Raw genomic sequence first — 23,497 nt, forward strand, 5'->3', positions numbered from 1 at the left:
GCCTCCAGGAAAAAGGCGGCATATAAATGAATGAATGAATGAAGACCTTATGAAACTACAAATCCCAAGGTTACATTGGCTCCTAGAGCCCCCCCCCCCAGCAGTTAAAGCTGATCGAAAGTACTCTTTAATGATTGAAAGGGGCTAGTAGTCTGATCAAACATGACTCAGCATTAACTTGACAAGAGAAGCACGTGACTTGGAGGAGGCACCCAAGAAGAACAAGAGCAAGTGCCAGTCCCATGCTGGCTGCTCCAGCTGCAGTTAGCCATGGAAGGCAGAGGAGGAGGAGGAGGAGCTGGGGAGAGGAGGAGCCCAGGAAACATGGCTTCTGCTGCCTCCCTCCATGCAGCCAAGGCAGCCTTGAGAGCCCAGCTGAAGCGCAGCCTGAAAGCCCTCAGCCCAGCCGAGAAGGGCAGGCAGTCCAGGCTGCTGGCAGCCCAGGTGAGTCCTCCTTTCCATCCAGGACGCCTCCTCCTCCTGCCTCTCCTTACTCCAGCAGCAATCCCCAAATGGAGGAGGGTCCAGGACACGTTGCAGAAACAAACCCACTTTTTGAGACCCCCCCCCTTTTTTTAAAACTGCCCTTGGTTCAGTGCTAGGGAATCCTGGGAATTAGTTTTGGGAGACACAGAGCCTTCTATATAAGAGGCAGCTCTGGGACCACAAGGAACTACACTTCCCAGGAACCACAGTTCTAGGGATGGCAGTTTGTTGTTTTCAATGTCGTTTGTTTGTTTATATCTTTATATGAACCAGGGCAGTTAAAGTGGTCTCCAACTGGATTATTTCTGCAGTGTGGTTTGGACCTAAGAAGCCTAAGAAGAATATATATATATATATATATATGTGTGTGTGTGTGTGTGTGTGTGTGTGTACACACAGTGTGTGTGTATATACACACACGTATACATATATATGTGTATGTGGATATATACATATATGTGTGTGTGTGGATATATATATATATATACATATATATATATACAGTATATATGTATGTATGTGTGTATATATATATATGTGTGAGACACATATACCTACATATACATATACTGTGTATACTGTATATACACTGAAACCAAGCAGCAAGGATTTCACACCCCTATAGCACATAAAGCCAAGGTCCAAAACACACTGCAGAAATAATCCAGTTTGAGACTGCTTTAACTGCCCTGGCTCAGTGCTAGGGAATCTTGGGAATTGTAGTTTATTCTGGCACCGGAGCACTCTCTGACAGAGAAGGCTTAACGGATCACGGAACTACAGTTCCCAGAATTCCCCAGCACTGAGCCAGGGCAATTCAAGTGACCCCCAAACAAGATTGTTTCCACCGTGTGTTATAACTTTGTATGTTTTAGATTTTATATTTGTAATTTTTTTTATATTTTGATGATTTTAATTGCACAGTTTTAACTGTTGTGTTTTGCGTCCGTGAGCCGCCTTGAGTCCCACTTTGGGAGAAAGGAGGGATAAAAATAAAATAAAATGAATAATAAATAAATGGAATGAATGAAATAATATAATAAATGAAAGAATGTCATGAAATGAATGAATTAATTAATTAATGTAGTAAATGATGTTATGAATGAAATAACAAAATAATAAATAAACAAGTGGCAGAAATGTGCACAAGGCCTGCAAAATAACATTTGGCGTATAGATGAGTTCACCTAACAGCTACTTTGTTGCACAATCCTTCTTTCTCTATAGTGTCCATTCATAACTTCTGCATAACATTCCTAACAATAAACTATGCTTCCCCAGACTTCCATGGCATTGAGTTGGGGCAGTTAAAGAGGATTATTTCTTCAGTGTGGATGCAGTCTTGGTTTCTCTCTGCTGTCTGCATGCACACTGTAGAGATAATCCAGTCTGACGCCACTTTAACTGCCATGGCTCAGTGCTAAGGAATTTTGGGAACTGTACTTTTTTGAGACACTTAGGCCTGTTACAGACTGCCAAAATAAAGCTGCTTCAGGTCTCTTTGGAGGTATGTTGTTTAAATGATGCATGCAGAAATGATGCATTAAGAATCCAGAAGCTGCACCAAAGCTGCACTCCAGTACTTAGGAATGGAGTGTGGCTTTGGCGCGACCTCTGGACTCTTAGGACCCATGCATCATTTAAATAGCATACCTTCAAAGAGACCCGAAGCAGCTTTATTTTGGCAATCTGTAACAGGCCTTAGAGCTCATTCCCACTTGCTTTTAAAACAGGTTTGTGATCTGCCCTCGCTCCATGTTGGTACATTGATTCCAAAAGGTCCATGGTTCCCACTATGAAAGCAGATCTTTTCATTGTCCCCTGGTAATTGCTTCTTTTTTGGTATGATTGTCATCCCCACTACTTTGCGCCACTTCAAAAATGCATGTCAATCAATGAGTCATCAGTGACAAGCGGCAGCCTGGGCAGCCCTGCTTAGGACACACACACACACACACACATATATATATATTAAAATAAATTGATAGAAGATTTGATTCATTGGTTTTGCAACAACTTGCCTCATATGAGCTGCTGTTGGGTCGCCCAGGTAATTGCAAGTAATTGCAAAACCAGTGAATTGTATTTTCTATCTATTTTTTTAATTGATAGAAGATTTGATTCATTGGTTTTGCAACTACTTGCCTCGCTGATTGCTAGTAGTTGCAGTATCAATGAATCGAGTCTTCTATCAATTTTATTTTGTTTATTTTTTAAAAAATCATGCGCCCATAGGTCACACCACAAGCGCAAAGGCAGCGCTGGGAGGTGAGATGGTGGAACTACCAAAAACTGAGGAGGGATGGTAAACACCCCTCTGCCATGAATCCCTCCCCTCCAGAATGATGCAATTCAAATCCGTCATTCCCACTTCTTGAACACACTTTGGGATCAATTCTTTTCAAAACAACCTCCAAAGAGCTAGTGTCAGGAAAGAGCAGGTTTTTTGCATTTGCCTTCATCGCGATTGAAACCGATCACAGTAGGATCGGAACCGGTTTCAAATAGGAACGATGATCCTATAACCCGATCAGCAGTTCACTTTAAATCACAATAGGAACGTTTCCTTAACCTTCTCTATCAGAAAGCTCTGGTGCCACAAGAAACTACCATTTCCCTAGCATTGATCCAGGGCAGCTAAAGCAGTCTCAAACTGGATTATTTCTGCAGTGTGCATGCAGCCTCTGGTCCCAGGGCAGGATTTCCCCTTGTGAGAGAACTTTAAGTTCCATTTTGTTGCATTTTGTCTCTCCTCCTTTGTTCCCTATTCGCCCATGGTGCCCAAACTCCGCTTTGCCACCCTAGACTCTGAGGTGCCAGAGAACCAAGTGCTTTACCTTTTCCCTCCTCATGCCCAAGAAAGGGTTTTTACTTTTATTTTCGGCCAACTGAAACCCACCCACTCCTCCGCTTCCCATTTCTTTGAGGAGCATGGAGAAGTTGTGGGGCTTCCCCAGCCACAACCCTGGTGTCAAACCAGTGTGGGAATTTTACACATGCGTGTGTGGGAACTCCAGATGATGGAAGGGTGTGGGCAGAAGGCTTCTGGTTCTGCATTCAAACCACAGAAATAATCCAGTTCGACCTCATTTTCACAGCTCTGGCTCACTACTGTGGAATTGTAGTGCTGTGAGACATTGAACCTTCTCCATCAGATTGCTCTGGTGCCCCAACAAACTACAGGATTCCCTAGCAGTGAGCCAGGGCAGTTAAAGCAGTCTCAAACTGGGTTATTTCTGCAGTATGTTGGTTATGCCAGTTTCTTCCTCTGATATATAGCCTACAGCAAGTGGCATTAATTGCTGGTGTCCCATCCAAGCACTAACCAGGATTGACGTTGCTTAGCTTCCAAGACCAAATGGGATTTGGTGCCTTTAGGGTACTTAGGCCCTGCTTTCTTCCATAGTGAATTAGAAGTAAGTGAAGGTATCCTTACAGGTCATGAACTACGGTCCAAAACACACCTGTATAATGGGTGAAAAGAAACAGCAGCAAACATTTGCAAAACGTATCCCTAGTTTTTTGCCCACCAAATGTACAGTTGAAAGAAATACAGACAGACAACCAGGTGCAATGTGACAGCATATGACATATCATTGAATCGGATGGAAGCCCTGTCTAGTCTAGCATTCTTTTTAAAGAGCGGCCGAGAAATTGCCTAATGTAACTCTCCCAGCATGACATGAGCATTTATTCCCCAGCAACTGGGATACCAAAGCATACTGCCTCTGATGCCAGAGATGATACCAGTAGCCAATAAATAATAATGGCTTTGACATCCTTTAAAGTATCTGATTCTCTTTTAAAGCCATCCAGGTTGGCAGCCATCACTACATCTTGCGGCGGAGAATTTCATAGTTTTAATGATGTCCTCCCACCATTCAGCTCCATTGCAGTATTGCACACAGTTTCCCCACACCATGCATGATTGCATACATTTCTATCTTATGCAGCGATCTTAACCTTTCTTATGGGGCACTTCATACTCTCAATTTGGAAGGATTCAAAGATATAGCCATGTTAGTCTGTAGAATCAGGACACAGAAAGATCTTGTAGCACCTTTGAGACTGACTGAAAGAAAGAAATTGGCAGCATGAGCTTTCGTAGACTTCAGCCTACTTCCTCAGATGCCTTTGGAGGAGTGGAAGCAAGGTACAGACATGTATCAGTTTGGAAGGGACGGTCCCAGTTAATCTTGTGTGATACCACTTTTTCAGTTGCATTTAAAATGTCCCATTTTCCTCCCTACTCACTTTCCCCCTTGTCCTCAGATTACTTCAGTTGCTGCAAACTGAATTCAAAGCACAGAGGTAGTTTGCACTAAGGTAACTTAGCAGCGGGGAGTGAAAAGTCAAGGTGGAATCTTGCCCTTTCCAGTTGGCTCAGGTAAAAGCAAACTGCTGCAGCATCTCCTAATTTATGTACGCTTCCTCATTAATAATAATATTTGCCATGTTGACCACATTCTGGTGTTGCTTGGCCATATTTATCCCAATTCCCATCTATAAAATGTATGGGAAAGTATGGGTCTTCAGGTTCCAACCCAACATTGCTTTTCTGTTCACCTTGTAGAATGCTGTTGTTGGGTTGGATGTGGAAACTACCCATGCTTTTTTTGTGCTTGACTTTATTACTTCTTGATCAGGTTTATATGGAAGGCTTTTCCTCTTAGTAATGCCGTCAAGCCAGGTCTGACAGAGTTCCAGGGCTCCACTGAGAAGCAATGGCTTAATGTAGTTTGAACATAATGCACATTGATATCTATGGAGCCCCTGTCTCTCCCTGCAGTACAATTACATTCAGAGTCTAGGATTTTATAACTGCAGCCATAGTCCCAGTGAGTTCAGTGGCACTTATTGCCAATTATGTAGGCACACAGAACAGAGTTAATTTATGTGATGGTGACAACTAGTTCAGAGAGCTTTGCTTAGGCAGCCCAAATGAGCAATCCACACAATTCTCACAAAAGGAAAGTACCGAGAGAATTGGGGAAACCTCCAGGTTTGCAGAAGTGCTATACACACACACACACACACACACACACCCTCCAAAAATCTATACAACCTTTAACAGTTAATAGTAGCTCTGGTGATTATTTGAAGGCTAAGTCAATACATTTATATTGAAGAATAAATGTTATAATAATGATTTAATCAGAGTTACACATTCCATTTTTAAATTACAGGCGTTCAGATTTGCATCCCTGTGCAGCAATGGACTGCTTTCATTGTCAAAGCACAGAGTTGCAAACCTCACTTAACATTTCTCTAGTAATTTCCCAACACTTCTCTACTGTTATAATCTTTAATTCTTCAAATGTATTTAGAGCCAGCGGGGTGTAGTGGTTTGAGCATTGGACTATGACTCTGGAGACTAGGGTTTGATTTCCACTCGGCCATGAAACCCATTAGCAACCTTGGGTATGTCACATGCTCTCAGCCTCAGGCAAAGCTCATCTGAACAAATCTTGCCAACAAACCCTTATGGTAGGTTTGCCTTAGGGTTGCCATAAGCTGGAAATGACTTGAAGGCACAGTCAACAATGCATATTTTGTTTTTTATGTTCTTCCTCAAATATTGCATATATATTCATTCTCAGGCCTTTGGCTTGTGTTATAAATTCAGTTTTTAAGGCATCCCCACAATAAGACAGTGTTAAAGGTATATACATTTTGGGGGGATTGGTATGTATGTGTGTGTGTGGGTCTCTGTGTGTATCCTGATGTTGGTAAACTTTAAACATGGAGACACACACCCTGACCTTAAGAAAAGCATGAGGAGGGACAGTACAGGTTTCATTACAAGGGACATACCACCTTCTAATAACAAACCTGTGGCCTTCTGAGGCCACTTAAAGGTAGAGTGGGGATTTTTGCACAGTTAGGGGATTTCCCTGGTGTAGTTTTGCATGGGTGGAGGAATTTTTGCATGGTTAGAAGATGCAAAATGAGTCTGAGGTTTCTGTTTTTATTTTAAACATCATTAGGGATAGTCCTGGGGAGGAATGGGAAACGTTCATTATCTTTCAAAAAATAAATTTGGGGATTATGGGAGATACAGTCTGACACATTATAGAAACATGGAATATGAGAAGGATGAATCAGGGGAAGCTTGACAAAGGCTGCACTTGCACTGCAGAAATAATGAAATTTGGCACCGCTTTAATTGCCATGGCTCAATGCGATGGTATTCCGGAAAGTGCAGTTAGTTGGGGCACCAGAGCTCTCTGACAGAGGTTAAATATCTCACAAAACTACAGCTCCCAGAATTCCATAGCATTGTGCCATGGCAGTTAAAGCAGTGTCAAATTGCATCATTTCTGCAGAGTAGATGCAGCCATAGTAAAATAAGAAATGGAACATAAAAACTTTGCACTAGTTGGGGTGAATGAGCTAAAGTGGAAAGGAATGGGATATTCTGAGTCAGATAATGGGGCAGCATTAATAATGCAGAGAAATGTAGCAAAGGCAATCAAACAATATAATACTAAATCTTACTAAATAATGAGACTTCAGGGAAAGTCTTATTGATTTTCATGGTAAAATAACCATAATCCAAGTTTATGATCCAACTAATTTTTTTAAATAATAAAAGCTTGGTATCTGGGTCAGATGACCCTAGGATCCAGGCCAAACTGGGGTATGGCAATCTTAATTGTGGGGTCTATATCTTATGATCCAACTTCTCTGCCTGCAAACATCCCCTTTCCACATCATGCATGGGTTTGTGGCGAGACAAATATAATAACTCAGCAGTCTCACATGAAAACACAGACTTTCCAATAATTTATGATCCATCACAGTCCATTGGCATGTAAGACCGCAGTGTAATAAATTATGTACTCCAATTATTTTAAAACTACTTTATAAAAATCTTTGTCTCTTATACATTATAGTAAATTGTTGTTTTGGATTACAGTGCTTTTGTATTCGGTTGTAATTCTGAAGTTCTGTTTAAGACTAAGCGTCAGCAGTTCCTTCTGACCAGTCCCTACAGAGGTCTGATTTGTGTTGCTGATGTTTGCTTGAACTTTCTCCCATTGCTGTGTAACATTCCTGCAGTGTGGAAATACAGGTCACCTTGGATTTGTGTACTAAACTAGGTGGGCTCAAGGAAGTGAATCATTGATCTCGGAGGCACAGAGCAGGCAGAAATGAGACAGCTAAGGGAGGTCAAAAGCAGCTGGTCTCTCAACAGAATCAAAGGTATAGCCTTGCTTCTATTCTTTCCTTCTGCTCTGCTGCCTGATGGAAGAGCTGCCTTTAGTTATTCCTAATTGGAAACAGCAGAACTGAAGCTGATAGAAATGGAATTTATAACACTTCTTATAGGAGGAGTGGGGAGCCTATGCTTCTCAGGATGACAGTCAGTATGACCAAAGACCAGAGATGATGCCCAGTGACATCAGGGTGTGGTCAGAGAACAGATTTCCCTGTTCTGTTTTATATGATAGAAGTTAGGCCCGGTACAGACGGGCAAAACGTGTCGTGCCGCTGCTGATACTAGCATTTGGGAATGTGCAGTAACTGCACACTCCCCAACCCTAGCATGTAACGGCAGTAGCATCATGGTGCCGTCCCATCCACACATCGCTGCGTGCCACTTACATCACTAGTGCGCCAATGGCACACCTGTGATATATGCCAGGCGCCTTAAAAACAACCAGTTTTTTCTGGGTTCTTTTTACTGCGAAGGGACGCCGTGTGGTTTGGCTGCTGTGGCGTCCCTCCGGAGTTAAAATGGACACCTCCAGCCCACCCTTTTGGGGCGGTATGTACCACGCCATAGTCCTTTTACTACCATCCAGTATGGTGGATAGCAATAGCAATATCATTTACATTTCTATACTATTTAATAGTGAACTCAGCACTCTCTAAGCGGTTTACAATCTGTAAGCCAATTGGCCCCAACAAGCTGGGGACTTATTTTACCGACCAACAAAAGTCAACCATGGAGCCCTGGCAGGGACATAGCTAGGATTTTAGGAAGGGGGGGCAGACTAAGTGCCACCATTATAATGGGGCTTCGGTGCGGTGGTGCAGCAGCACACACCATTCATTTTTCTAATAGAAGGGGGGGTCCGGACCCCAAGAACCCCATAGGCTACATCCCTGGCCCTGGTCTCAAGCTCACAACATTGTGGCTGCAGTACTGGCATTTAACCACTGTTCCACCAGTGGAATGTGATTTGATGTTGATTCTCAATAAAGAAGGAAGGTTTGGATCACAAGGAAGGGGCTCAGAGAATTAAAACAATTTAAAATTGGTGCAGTGGTCTGGAGCAGAAGTCATTCTGGTGGTCCTTCTTGTGGGCCTCTAGGTATTGTGTACCAACTCCTTAAAGCCTTAACTACTAGCCATGTTGGCTAGGACTGATGGGAGTCCAAGAAAATCTGGAGGTCAAGAACTGGTTTCTCATGCCTGATCTAGAATGTCATTATCTAAAATGTAGCAGGACAATGACAATCATTGCATGAATGATACTGACACACCTATCGTCTTTCAGATGCAGAATGATGGATGAAAATGTGCTGAAAAGCATCTTTGGGTTGGAAAGTAAAGAAATATAAGGGGAGTGGAGGAGAGAATAGTTATTTTGACTGTCTTAGTCTAGATAGTCATTTTCCAGAGGTCTTAATTTGAAATTGGAGTAACTGCACTGGGCTGACCTTCCCACTGTTGTTTAATTAGTCACTGGATGGCTTTGCTTGCTTAATGTTTGCTTCAGTGATTGAAGTCCTGCTGCTTTGCATGCTCTGATTCTGCAATAAGGGCCATCCGCTGATCCAGGAAGGCAAACGTATTTCCCTTCTGCAAACTTTTGGTGTCGTTTGCAGTCTCACTCACCATGTTGCAGGTTGTGGAAGTTTCCACTGCATGTGTCTTACACCTTCAAACATGATCTCTGTTATCTCCCCGGGGCAGTGGCGAGGAAAGCAATCCTATTTCAAAGCCCATTTAATATAAATGCAAATATATTGGAAAACATGCAAAATTTAAAGCGGAGTGTGGTTTGATATTGATTCTCAATAAAGAAGGAAAGTTTGGATCACAAGCGGGGGGCTCAGAGGATTAAACCAATTTAAAATGGGTGCAGTGGTCTGGAGCAGAAGTTATTCTGGCGGTATGTAAACCATGGCTTGCAAATGAGAGGTCAAGCCTCTAGAGCAGGGATGGGCAACTGTGGAAGACTAGGGGCTCCGCATTAGCCCTCAAAGAGACCTTGGAGGGTTGCACACCTCAGTGTACCTGATCCCACCAAAAAAAGAAAACACAAGAAAAATAAAGATGTCCCCAAATGCTCTCTAAAGTTTTGGGACCATCCTAGGGAAGGGGGGATTTTGCTATATTTTGTTTTGATCCCAGAGGTTCAGGGGGCTCCAAACATGGGGGAAATGCCTTCCACACCACTTAAGAGATCATTTTGGGCATTTCAGAGCAAAAAACCAAAACAAAATTGACTCAGAGTGGGAGATCATTTTGTCTTCCCACGTTCTTTCCCCATGACAGTGATTTCTTTTCCGTTCTCGATTATGGGTCAACTGTGGTTATGGGCCAACTGTGGCTGCACATTACATTTGGGAAGAGCTGGGGAAAGGTAACTATTTGGCCAATAACTCCTGATAGTTGAGAACCCCATTGGGAAGAAAACTAGAGGAACAACTCTTGTGCTATATTCTACATTAAAATCTGGAGAGAGAACTGCATCAAAGTATTTTTTTTGGGGGGAGAAAACTACAGAAATTATTCATCATGGTATAAGAGTTGAGAATTCAAATCTCTAGGAGAAGTATACAAATAGTGATAAATTATTCTCCTGGACAAAACAAGGGTGGAAGAATCTGCCATTTCTAGTTTCTTTCACTTTCCCTTTTTAAAAATCACACCTTTTTTCTATATTGGATATAAAGATATGTCCTGTCCACAGATATGGACAAATGAGAGCAAGTTGAGCTTCATGCACTTGGAAGAAATTGCATTTAATAAAGATTAGATTATTAAATTCATGGAAAACAGGGGCTTTAAATAAGGTTGGTATTATTTTTCTTCCTCTTCATAAACTCTGAATGTAAATGTTTCTTCTGCAAAAGCAGGTGATACAACATGCTAAGTACCAAGCATCCCAGCGCATTTCAGTCTTCCTGAGTATGGCGGATGAGGTCCAGACCGAAGAAATCATTAAAGACATTTTTCACCGAGGCAAAGACTGTTTCATTCCACGGTACGAGCCCCAGAGCAACCACATGGACATGGTAAAGTTAGCTTCCTACGCGGAAATTGCCTCTCTCCCTCTGACATCCTGGAACATACATCAACCTGATGAAAAGGATGTTAGGGAAGAAGCCTTGACTGCACCAGGTTAGTATGGGCTGCAGGTGATGGTAATTAGTTTAGGGTGGCCACTTATCCATCACTAAAAGTAGAGCAGGGAGGAATGCATCACACACTGAAAGAATGTGCAGACAAAGTTCAGTGATTTGCCTATATGGGCAAACATGCACATTTTGGGGGAAATTGTTTCAAATCACATAGAGTTAGGCAATTTCCCAGTGCTGGATTGCACCACCCCAGCATTAGTGTAACATCTTTTTAGGATACAGAAGGGGGCCAGAGTATCATCCCATCCCAGAACCTTGCAGACTCCCTATTTCCTTCCCTTCTGAAAAAGGACAGTGGAAAAAGGGGTTGTTTGCAGTTCATTTCCAGTGGCAATAGCAGCTACAGATCCAAACAGGCAAGCAGCAGCATATGGCCCACAGACTTCCTTTTACCATAGAATTGGATCTCTGTATCTGTGGGGGATCCATTTCGAACCCACCCGCGGATACAGAAATATTCAGGACCTCAAGTCCCATTCTTCCCAATGGTGGCACAACAAATTGGAATCCTTCAAATCCTATTTTTTCTTCTATCAGTGAGCAACTGGAAATAGAAAATCAAAATGTATCATCAGTGTATCTGATGCTTTGCAAGTGAAAGAACAACAACTGTCAGCCTTGCCACAGTCGTACAATCTAGCTACATACATAAATACACACACACACACACATATATAATTATTATTATTATAATTATTATTATTATTATTAACCTTTATTTATAAAGCGCTGTAAATTTACACAGCGCTGTACCTACAATCTTTTTAATTGGACGGTTCCCTGCCCTCAGGCTTACAATCTAAAAAGACAAGACACAAAGGGAGTGGTGGTGGGGAAGGGGCCTCTCTAGTAGGATAATACATATAAAATACATAGCAAATGATTCAATAAAACAGGCAACAATAGAACATCAAATAGCAAGTGACAATTATGCAATGCCTGGGAACGCTGCCCTGAACAGGATGGTCTTCAACTTAAGGGAAGGAAGAAGTTATACAAATATAAAACTTTGGAATACAATTGTAAAATGAATTATCTAGATAGATATTCAAAAATCAAATGCAATATTATATAAAACAAACTGACAAATACATTTAACTAAAATATATAAGATTATAAAATAACATTAAAATTCCAAAATGGAAAGGGATCTCGTAGCACCTTTGAGAATAATCTCTCAGTCTGCATCTACCACTTTAAGTGCCATGGTTCAATGCTATAAAATTCTGGGAGTTGGTAGTTTTGTGAGAGATTTAGCCTTCTGTGTCAGAGAGCTCTGGTACCGCATCAAACTACAAATCCCAGGATTCCATAGAATAGAGCTGTGACAGTAAAAGTGGTGTCAAACTGCATTAATTTTGCAGTGTGGCAGCAGGCTCAGTCTCAAAGGTGCTACAAGATCCATTTGCATACTGATCTGGACTGACAGCTATGTCTTAAAATCCCAAAAGCATTAGATGTTTTTAATTGAGATTTAGAACAATAAAAAGGAAGGAGCAGTCCGCAGACGTTCAGGGAGACAACCTCACTGGAAATTCCAGTGTAGATTAAAGGCAGTTGTATGCACAGTGTGTTATGTAATCTGAGCATTTATTTATGAAATGTACATGATCACCTTTCTCCAGAAAGTTCAAAGGGAGCTTATATCATTCAGTGCATTTTACAACCTTAGAAGGTAAGTTAGAATGAGACAGAACGATTATTACCAAGGCTACCCAATGGGGATGTGAACTGGGTCTGCAGAGGTCTTGTGAAAATATAGTTTGCTTCTAAAAGTATACCAAAAAGGTAAAAACATTGAGGAGACTAGAGGAAGAGCAACTCTAACAGGGGAGGGAGTGGAGAGAAATTAATTCATTTGCATACATAGGCTTGAAGGTATAATGAGTGAGCAATATTAATCATTTTCAGACTGTCATTCCATAGGAGTTTAGTTGTCATTAGGAGCTCTGAAAAATTGCCTCATGTATAAATGACATTGCAGTAGCACTACTGAAGGATTTAAATACGGTAAGATATGTGCCAAGTGACAGATAGATGGAGTACATATGTTGGGAGCAGCATGGTGTTAAATATAACAGCGTAATAGGAAAACAGAAAATGTTCCAAACAAGATTGTAAAGTGATTGCCAGGACTATTAGATTTTCCTTGCCTTCAGGGAAGGTTGATTAAAAATTTCCAGAACAATGTATATCCAAGTGAGAGATTAATTAAAAACATTTTTAATGCCAGTCATAAGAAGACAATGGCATGAGACAAAATTGAAAATCAAGGCTTAGCTCTTAATGTAATTTATTTTTTAATGAAAGGATTTGAAGTTTGGGGTGAACTCCTGCTCAAAGACAATGAGCCATAGTGCTTTAACACATGGAGCAAGACTGGATTTGGGTCTAGGGAGGTATTATGTATTCTGGTGGAGGAAACTTTTTGGGAGGAAGGGATTGCTTTTGAGAAATGCCAAGTCTTGTCAAACACTCCGTCTTCTAATATAAATTTCACAGATGAAAACTGGGACACATATGAGTCAAGCAAGATCAGAGTGTGGTCATTATGACAAACCTTATGAATGAGGAAGAATACACAACTAGGAGAAGCTGTAGCAGTTTGCTTTTGCCTAACCTTGCTGGGAAGGGCAAGATTCTGTCATCTCCCCTTTATTCCCCTCCTGCCAAGTTAATTTTGCAAAGTGAACTCAGCTTGTAGCAACTGAAGTAAGATGAGGACAATGGTAGGAAATGGAAGGAGGAGAGAGAAACTGGGACATTTCTAAAACTACTGAAAAAGCGGGACAGCAAAAAATTAATTAGGATGATCTTTGCCAAATCAAGACAGTTGGAAGGTATGGAGTGTATTCCCGGGTAAATAGGCACAATCCTATGCACGTTTGTCTGGCAGAAAATCTGTCTAAACACAGTAGGAATCTCTTCTGAGTGGACAAGTATCTGATTTAAATTGGATGAGACTTTCAGTTTTATTTCCTCTCTCTATATATATATATGAAGAAATTTCCAAACTTTGAGAAGATATCAAAAGTGAACCCACAGAAATACTTACCCATTTACATTTAATAGGTACAGCTATGTTGGACCTCTCTGCCGTGTGTCTGTGCACGCACGCATGAGCCTTCAAGTTGGCTATCAACTTATGGCGGCCCCATGAATTTTGTAGGAGTTTTTTAGGTAAGGAATACTCAGAGGTGTTTTGCCAGTCCCTTTCTCTGAAATACAGCCTATAGAACTTGGTATTCATTGGTGGTCTTCCATACAAGTCCTAGTCAAGTCTGACCGGCAGAATTCTTATTTGGGGTAGCAATGCCCTCTTTCCCCTCCTTTTTCCTTAGCTGCATGCTTAGATAGTGTGCATACCCCAGCCTCATCCATATTTGCTCATAGAACACAAAACTTTAGTGTTAAGCATTAAGTGTTAACCAATCCAGAGTTCATATACTTAAATCACACCACTTTCAGACAAAATTGAAAGACTCGTCCACCCACTAAAAGAGTTGCATTGCAAATGAGATACTTGCCCACTCGGAGGACACTCCTACTGTGTTTAGTGGGACTTTCTGCAAGGCAAATGTGGCACCTAGGGGTGTGTTTTCAGCAGCGTGCCCCAAAAAGCCATTTGTTTAAAAATGGCCTATGCTATGGCACCGAGAAAGCTCTCAAGAGTACAACTGACCATTTTGAGACATCAGTGGCACTGAGTCTGTTTTAGCCCTTTTGTAAAACCAGAAGTAACCAGAAAATAATGTTTGGTTTTGAACCTCCCCAATTTTAAAATAGTTTGGTTTTGAACCTCCCCAATTTTAAAATAGTTCTGACTTCCCCACCTGACTAAAATGGCCAGTGATATGCCCTGGAGGTTTTGGAGAGGTGCAATTGGACGTTTTTGGTCCAAACATTTTTAGGGTGAGGTGGAGGTTGAAATGGGTTAAGATGGTGGGACTTTTTGAGGTCTGGGTGCAGCTATTTAACCTATGGAAGTTGGCCACTGTTGGTCTATGTGCTGCTTTGACAACATCCTTTTTATTGGTTTTCATGTCTAAAAATAGATATGAAAACCATTTTTCTAAAAATAGAAATGCTGTGTACACACATTTGAAAACATGTATTATTGCTCAGTGACACTTGTTTGCAGAATGAAATATGTCAATGAAATATGCTGAGTCAGTGGCAGAACTAGTGTTTGGTTTAAAATGGCTCTGTCATTTCAGAACATGCGCAGAGGGAACTAGACAGACCTCTGCCAGCTTCCACCAGACATGGAAACACTTTCCATGACCAGCAGGTGACAGTATATCATAGATTCAAGTGTGAGTGACTTTTTCCTAGTCGGATATAATTAAAATCTTGCTCAGTCATTGCAGTCACGTACAGGAGAGATCAGATGTTCTCACAGAGGTCTGAAAGCAGCTGTGATAGGTGCACACTTATTATTATTAAGATGATTGTCTGCAAGTTTTAAAAACACATGCCAATGGAGTGAACTGAAGTGGAACAGATGCACTGAGAGTTTGATAAAACTATGAATGGTGTGGTAGACAATATATGTGCTTGTGCTCCGTGTGCCTTCAAGTGATTTCCAACTTATGGTGACCCTAAAGCGAGTCTATTGTGGGGTTTTCATGGCAAGATTCATTCAGAGTAGGTCTGCCATTGCCATCCTCTGAGGCTGAGAGCCCGTGACTTACCCAAGGTCAGCCAGTAGGTTTCATGGCCAAGCTGGGAATCGAACCCTGCTCTCCAGAGTTGTAGCCCAGCACTCAAACCACTATGCCACCCTGTCTGTCTGACAATAGATAAAAATGCTGGAACTCAAAATAAGCATTATTTATTTTGTAATGCTACAAAAATAACCTGTTTTGAGGATAGATTGAAGATGGAAATGTTAAAGGACTTCTCCGCACTACATAAAATAAGTACTGTATAATGAATTCTGTCAGAATCATATATTCTGCCATACCTATTAGCCATACTCTTGTTTATGCTTCGAAACACTGGATCATAGGGTGTGTTACACCACTTCGGATGCTGCGTGCAAGGATTGTTTAACAATAAAGGCTCCAGGTAATGCGCTGATGTGTGGGAAGGAGGACCCAAGCCCCAAGCTATCAAAGTCAGTTCTGTGAGAAAACCTGAAGAAGTTAGGGCAGCTCTGGGAAAATGTTTGGGTTATATAGACAAATGGGATTTGTTGTTGTTATGTGCCTTCAAGTTGTTTTCGACTTATGGCAACCCTAAGGCCATGGGGTTTTCTTGCTAAGATTTGTTCAAAGGAGGTTTACCATTGCTGGTCCAAGGCAGAGAGTTGGACTTACCAAAGGCCACCCAATGAGTTTGTATGGCCAAGTGGAGAATCAAACCCTGGTCTCCAGTTGTAGTCCAACACTAAAACCATTACACATGCTGGCTCTCTGACGAATTGGATGCAAGCCCACAAAATGGTTGAATTGCTATGTGCTTTTAATATACTGTATAGCCCAAAATGCTTCAGTCTTGACAACACTGTTATACTGTGATCAATTCAGTTTTTCTGAATAGGGCTTTCTGATTTTGCTGAGGCTTGTGTTTCTGAATTGAAGTTAGCTGGTGCATGACAGATTTACTGCCAAAAGATGGTGACAGCAATTAGCTAGAAACTTTCAAAAGGAGTATTCAAACATTTCAACATGTCATAGAAAAGGACAACTGCAGCTATGATGGCCAAACTGATAAGGTGATGATAGTTAAATTGACTCTCCATGTATAGGGGTAATATACCATTAAATGTTGAACTGTTGAAGCCTGTCAGCTTCCTATTCTAAATCCCAGAAGCACCTGCCTTCCACTATTGTTAATATTATCAGTAAAAGTTGCCCTTCACTTTTAAGTCCCCATGGAAGAGGATTTAATGGGAAATCCTACTCTCAGTCACTGATCTCAGTCCAGACTGGTCTCCTACACACTTACTAGAAAGAAAGGAAATGAAGGTTCCCTGCAATCTGCATGTTTGACATAGGCTGCATCTACACTGCAGAAATAATCTGGTTTGATACCACTTTACCTGCCCTGGCTCAATGCTAAGCTCTGCTCTAGGGCCACCACAGCCTTCAATTCCCAGAATGTCATAGCATTGGGCTAGGGTAGTTAAAGCAGTGTCAAACCGGATTATTTTTGCAGTGTGGATGCAACCATAGTATCCAGTTTAGCTCCATGACTCTAAATTGCACAGGGATGGGTGGTGTCCTGATTTATCATTGTATGCTACTCCTTAGATAGCTATTTCAAACCAAATATACCATCCTTAGAACAGAGTAAGAGCTGAAAAATGTCTTTGAATTAGATGTTTGGCTATTTGTGGTATATATGCATGAAGCAATTTTGGGGAGAAAATGGTTTTCTCATTTGAAGACTCGGAAGGCTTTAATCCTCCCCCCTTTTATTATCCTCAGAGTACGTTTTCAATATTTATTCAAAAAATTATTTGTTTCAGGCTGAGTTCACACATTGATTTAATAGGTAAATCCTGCAACTGTTCATTTGTTGTACTGATGCTGTGTTTGCTTTTGAAAACTGCTCCCAACGAATGGCATCAAACTCACTGGATCTTACCCCTGAATAAACAAGCATAAGAGGGTTGATTAATTAGTTAGATTAATTGTTCTCAAAGATATTTATCAACTAAGAAGTTCTCCCAGATTAATCAGTCATTTATCCATTCAAAAATAATAGCCAGAGCTTGGAGAGGTTACCATTTTGGACTAAAATGTCCAAAACTGCTGGTTATGGGATTCTTGCAATTCTAGTCCACAAAGACATTTCTTCCAAACTCTGAGTAATACAAGCCCAGTACCATATGTGTTAGGAGTGTTTGCTCCCTATTAGGAAAATATGCCACTCCTGTGTGACAAACAATCTATATTTTTCTTTCTCTGTGCTTTCTTTTAATCAGATAAACACAAAAGACTTGGCAGGAGATATGCAAGTGCCCCAGCAGTAATTACACATACAGCACTCACCGCATTGATACCAATATGCAAAATAAATTGCAACTCCCAGCGAGAAGCCTGAAATAATTAAGTAAGAGGGAATAATTTACTTTGGGCAGAAGACATTAAACAACAAGGTGGCTGGGGGAGGGAAGAGAAGGGGACGACTCTTGCATCCTGCCTCTATCCCTTTATGATCATATCAAAATAATGTGATGTGGCATTTGGAGGATTCATTATTGAGGAATTGAAAGTTGCGCATTATAAAGCTTGAGTCTCTGTTATCCAGAATTCTGAAATCCAAAATATTCAAAAATCCTCTGGACAATCAATCAATCAATCAATCAATCAATCAAAATTCCGTACCAGTTTACTTAAGGAACTCTTAGATCTCATCATTGTATTTTTAAACTGATACCAAAGCTTTGCAGAGCATCTTGCTCTTAAGAACAGGCATCTTCCACAATAGGGCAGGATGTTTGCTCTGATGTACGAGAGGTGAAAACATGGTCAAAATGCCCCCAAGAGCTCCAATAATAATAATAATAATAATAATAATAATTATTATTATTATTATTATTATTATTATTATTATTATTATTCTATTCCGCCTTTTTCCCACGGAATCAAAGCGGATTACAACAAGAACATTAGATAGGAAAAATAATCATACATTAAACATAAGCCAGAATACAAAACATAAAGGTGGGGTAGGGAACATTTTTGGGGGAAGACCTCTTTTCTTATTTGCAGTGAAGGGTGTATAGTAGAGAGGTGTCACCCCGGTCCTCTGGAGGAGGTAATTTGGTCCCCTAGCCTTCCAAAGTTGCCCACCCCTGGGCAACATGAAAGTCACAATTATTAGGGGACTAAATAATCACACACACACACACACAAGGAGTAAGTAGAGCTTAGTGGTAGAGTACCCGGTATACAAGATGCCCATGTTCAGTCGCAGTCACGCCAGTTAAAAGGAGCTGGGTCATTTAGGGCCCTGGAGAGCAGCCCCTAGTCAGAGTACATGTGGACAGTGGAACACACTCCCTCGGAGTGTAGTGGAGTCTCCTTCCTTGGAGGTCTTTAAGCAGAAGCTAGATGGCCATCTGTTGGGGATGCTTTGATTTGGATTTCCTGCATGGCAGGGGGTTGGACTGGATGGCCCTTGTGGTCTCTTCCAACTCTATGATTCTACATAGTATTAAGCTAGCTTGAGAAATAGATTCTTACACAAAAGATCCCAGGATGGCATATATGTGGCCCATTTCTAATGCTGCTTTTCCTTTTTTGTTCAGAGCTCCTTTTGCTCTTCGTTTGTAATGCAATAGGATCCTGTATCCCTCAGGAATAAGAAGTTCCTGAAGTTTTCTCCCCAAAAACTAGCAAGATGAGACCTGTTCCAAAGGGCTGCACAACTGCTGCAAGCTCATTTGTTTCAAATGTCCCCTTGATGATTCCTACGCCACATTGGTACAAAAATAGCAAATCTGTACATTGGTTGTCTTTAAGCTTGGCAGCAGTTCAGGACGGCAGCCCATTCCCTTGTTCTGCTTGGCAGAAGCATGAATCAACTTAGAAAGCGAGATGGCTAGCAATACCTCTATCCCTGTGGGTGAGGTGTAATATAAATACACCATTCAGATTTAGAATATGCCCTGACCTCCTTTGTTTCCGACTTTGCCAGCAAATTTGACTGAAATACTGTTTTGCACCAAGGAAACAAGACTTGTGTTTCTGGACCATGTAGCCTAGCTCTCTCTTCCTACAACTTGTCTTTAACAGAAAACTTGTCTTTAAATTAGTTTTGGGTTAGAAGGCCCTACCAATAGAAGATAGCTTCACAGATGGCGGTACCACAGAGCCAGTCTATTGACTGCTCCCATGACAAAGGTGTATACTGATTTGGCTAAATCTACTAGGCCACCTGAACTGTGAGCCTCACCTTTTGAAGTGGGAGTACAGTCCCAAGAATGGTCCCCAATTGTCCTGTCCAGCATCTATTCCATCTTGTTGGAAAGCATGACTACTCTGAACAGCTGCCTCTAGTATCAAGGAGATCATGGCCCTACAGGACCTGAGCAGAGAGGTTGAAGACTGGGATCTTGGAGATGTCTTATTCATGGGGTCACTATGAATCAAAGTCAACTGGAATGCAGTTGATGCCTGTGATGACAAATGTACTGGCACTTGAGTTTGCTTTTCTCTCCTCTCCTGCCCCTATCTGTTTTGCCCTGCGCCTTTTGAATGGCAATCTCCCTCTTGTTCTCACTCTCTGGGTTTAAAAATCTGATTTGGATGAGAGCCAGTGTGGCATACTGGTTTGAGCATAGGGCTAGGACTCTAGAAATTGAGGATGGAGCAACCTTGTTTTCTGCTGCTCCAGAGACTAGGACCTGGAGCAATGGATTCTAACCACTGGAAAAGAGATTCCACCTCAACATTAGGAAGAACTTTCTGACAGTAAGAGCTGTTCGACAGTGGAACACACTCCCTTGGAGGGTGGTGGAGTCTCCTTCTTTGGAGGTCTTTAAGCAGAGGCTGGATGGCCGTCTCTCACATGGGGGTGCTTTGATTCTGTGTTCCTGCATGGCAGAGGGTTGGATGGCCCTTGGGGTCTTTTCCAACTTTATGATTCTAAATCAGGATTCCCCACTTGGCCATGGAAACCCGGTGGATGACTTTGGATGAGTAACATATTCTTGGCCCAAGAAAACCCCACCTTAGGGTTGTCAGAAACAACTTGAAGGCACACAACAACACCTGATTTGGAATTATTATTATTATTATTATTATTTTGGTAGAAAGGTGGGGTAAAATGTTTTCAGAAATGATGAATAAATACTGTATATACTCATGTATAATTCTAGAAATTTAGGTAAAAATTGAGTCAAAAACCTTGAGTCGACTTATCCGTGGGTCAATGTAAGGACAGACAGACACACACAGACACAGACACAGACACACACACACACACACACATATCCACCCACTGGTGAAAGAAAAAAGTTTAATTTGCCCTGGAATCACAGATCCCCTTCTACTCTCTCATCTGACCAGCCTTTAGTATGAGCAGAAATAGTTATAGCTGCTGGGATTTTGTAATTTGGCATTGTTTTCCTTTGCTTTGTCCTTTGCATCCTTCATTACATTCCCCTAAGCTTTACCCTTGACTTATCCATGGGTCATATCAAAATCCATAATTTTGGTCCCAAAACCTGCCCTCGCTTGTACATGAGGTCGACTTATAGTCGAGTATATACAGTAATAAGACAGAAGAGGAAGATGATTTCCCAAGCTAACAGATCACCTACCAAGAGCACCCCATCTTGTCAGGACTGAGCTTCATCTTATTAGTGCTCAATTTATATGCCTTCTTCCCATGTACTCATTGTGACAACACTGACAGGTAGCTGCTGGGATTTTGAAATCCCGCAGCCAGGGGCCTGGCCTGTAATTAATCCTGTTTTCCTTTTATCCCCTTTGCTGCAGTCCAAATGGACCAATCTGTAGTTAAAATGCTACGGTGGTTGTACAGCTGCCAGATGTTTCCCTTTGTTCCCCCAAGAAAAAAAGGGAAAATCTTGATTATTATTAAATGCACACGCTGGGTTTTCATCTTATTGATTGCACAATAGATCAACTGCAAAAATAATTATACCTGCGAAAACCTTGAGGGGAAAAGAAAAGAAAAGCACCCGCTGTCAAACAGTAAAAAAAGAAAGAAAGAAAAGAGAAGAAAGAAAAGAAAGAAAATCAGGGAGATGAACCTACTCAAAAGAATTAAAACCAAACAGTAAAAACAGAAACCCTCATAAAAAATGCCCTTGCCGTCAGACACAAAACAGAGAGAGGAATAGGAATTAGGAACAGAAGTACCAGTTGTGAAAACATCCATAAGGAGATGTTTAGGCATTGCGTCTATAAACTCATGTGTCTGAAGTGTGAAAAATGAATTATGGTACTTATCTCCAGACCTGTCACCAACCTAAGCAAATCATGGTCATTTAATCAAATGTGTTGTAACTGGTGAATTAACCAATTACATCTGCATGGTTTAAAACAGTATTTGTTAAAAAGCCCCCACATATTTTGATGCATGCATGCCTTGCAGCTAGCATCACAAGACAGTGCCACATTCTGATTTAGACCACTGATCCATTAAATGCCTATTGTCAAACTGATTATCAGAGGCTCTTTTCCTATATTTGAATCCATTGCTCCAGGTCCCATTCTCTGGAGCAGAAAACAAGCTTGCTCCATCTTCAGTATGGTAACCTTTCAAATATTTATTTATTTATTCATATTTATTTACTTTATATCCCACCTTTGTTCCAAGATAGGATTCAAAATGGTGTATATATGTGTATATGTGTAGAAGCTGTCCAATGACTTAGGGCAACCCTATGAATTTCATGATGGATGGCCATCTGTCAGGGATGTTTTGATTGAGAGTTCCTGCATGGCAGAGGGTTGGACTGAATAGCCCTTGTGGTCTCTTCCAACTCTATTCTATGAGGTTTTGTTAGGCAAGAAGTACTCAGTGGTAGTTTTAATTATTATTATTATTATTATTATTATTATTTATATTCCACTTTTTCTTAAGGAATCAAAGCGGATTAAAACCGTATAAAATAACACATCATACAATTAAAATTACAATTAAAAAAGAAAAATCCCCAAACCCAGCGCACCCCCCAATCATAATGAAATACGTTTTGATATGTTTCTTTTCTTTTCCTTTACCAACAGAAGGTCTTGACCTTATCCTTATGCCAGGACTTGGTTTTGACAAAAGTGGCAACAGACTGGGAAGAGGAAAGGGGTACTATGATGCCTACCTGAGCCGATGTATGCAACACCCAAAAGGAAAACCTTACACAATCGCCTTAGCTTTTAAAGAACAAATGTGTGCGGTCATCCCCACATCCGAAAACGATGTGAAAGTTGATGAAATCCTGTTTGAAGAAAAGGAAGACTGATAGACAACTTTGATAAACAGATATGAATTTTTGAAAATGGATTCCTAAAACAGAATTTAAACATGCTTATTTACCTCCATATTGACTATGGACTTATGTGTGTGAGTGTGTGAGTGGCTCATCGCTACTGACTCAGACTTAATAGTTCCATTGAGTGTAGAGTAATCATTATTTTCTATTTCAAATAAAGAGATTATATTTCTATTTCTCAAAATATGCACCTGTCAGATGCATTTACTGATTTCATCTGACTGATGGTTGTCTACTTGCCTGTCTGTTTTGTTTCATATCGAAAGCGTCACATTTTTGGTTGAATAAAATCTGTCACAGTTCTTTTTTATATTCACTCCCCCCACAAATATTTGGTTCTAGTGTTAACTCGGGATGAAAAAGCTAGGAAGAGAGATGGACAAGTATTAGTTTCACTTTCTCCCAGATTTCATTTTTTTAAATCTCAGGTGTTTTCTGTCCCACTTTTAATGATCTAGGAGAACTTGGGTAAGTTCTTTTAAACCCAAAGCAATTACAGTCTGTCTGTGCCAGTCTGAGTATTTAGGTGCACCTATTCTTAGCATGGAAAGCACCATGCTATACCTGAATAGTATGTACTTGTTGAATATAAGGAGTCCTGTAAGGGGAAAAAACATCTAGCAGTCCTAACTCAGTGTCTGGTGTATAGAAATT

At 40.9% G+C, this 23,497-nt stretch overlaps 1 protein-coding gene across 4 annotated transcripts; it reads left to right on the plus strand.

Moving 5' to 3' along the window:
* The first annotated feature begins 312 nt into the window (after positions 1-312).
* On the plus strand, positions 313-23,070 carry MTHFS (methenyltetrahydrofolate synthetase). 4 transcript variants are annotated; one of them, XM_089537938.1, is made up of 4 exons: positions 313-444; positions 10,579-10,846; positions 17,801-17,928; positions 22,584-22,657. In XM_089537938.1, the coding sequence occupies exons 1-3, from the start codon at positions 325-327 to the stop codon at positions 17,917-17,919; spliced, it is 507 nt and encodes a 168-aa protein (XP_089394064.1). In that variant the 5' UTR covers positions 313-324; the 3' UTR covers positions 17,920-17,928; positions 22,584-22,657. The 4 variants fall into 4 exon arrangements, with proteins under 4 accessions (XP_089394064.1, XP_089394066.1, XP_089394063.1 ...); XM_089537940.1 differs by lacking the exon at positions 17,801-17,928 and adding an exon at positions 15,084-15,182 and having other exon boundaries at positions 22,584-22,655; XM_089537937.1 differs by lacking the exon at positions 17,801-17,928 and having other exon boundaries at positions 10,582-10,846; positions 22,584-23,070.
* Positions 23,071-23,497: the final 427 nt, after the last annotated feature.

This window comes from Sceloporus occidentalis, unplaced genomic scaffold (assembly GCF_023333645.1).
Source record: "Sceloporus occidentalis isolate IW3139 unplaced genomic scaffold, rSceOcc1.0.p SCAF_9, whole genome shotgun sequence".
NCBI lineage: Eukaryota > Metazoa > Chordata > Lepidosauria > Squamata > Phrynosomatidae > Sceloporus > Sceloporus occidentalis.

What these genes read in the sequence shown, in the direction of transcription:
- MTHFS (XM_089537936.1), top strand. Translation starts at nt 325, where the DNA reads ATGGCTTCTGCTGCCTCCCTCCATGCAGCCAAGGCAGCCTTGAGAGCC. An exon ending in CCAGGCTGCTGGCAGCCCAG is followed by an intron (nt 445 to 10,578) that starts GTGAGTCCTCCT and finishes CTTCTGCAAAAG; the next exon opens with CAGGTGATACAACATGCTAA. An exon ending in AGAAGCCTTGACTGCACCAG is followed by an intron (nt 10,847 to 22,583) that starts GTTAGTATGGGC and finishes CTTTACCAACAG; the next exon opens with AAGGTCTTGACCTTATCCTT.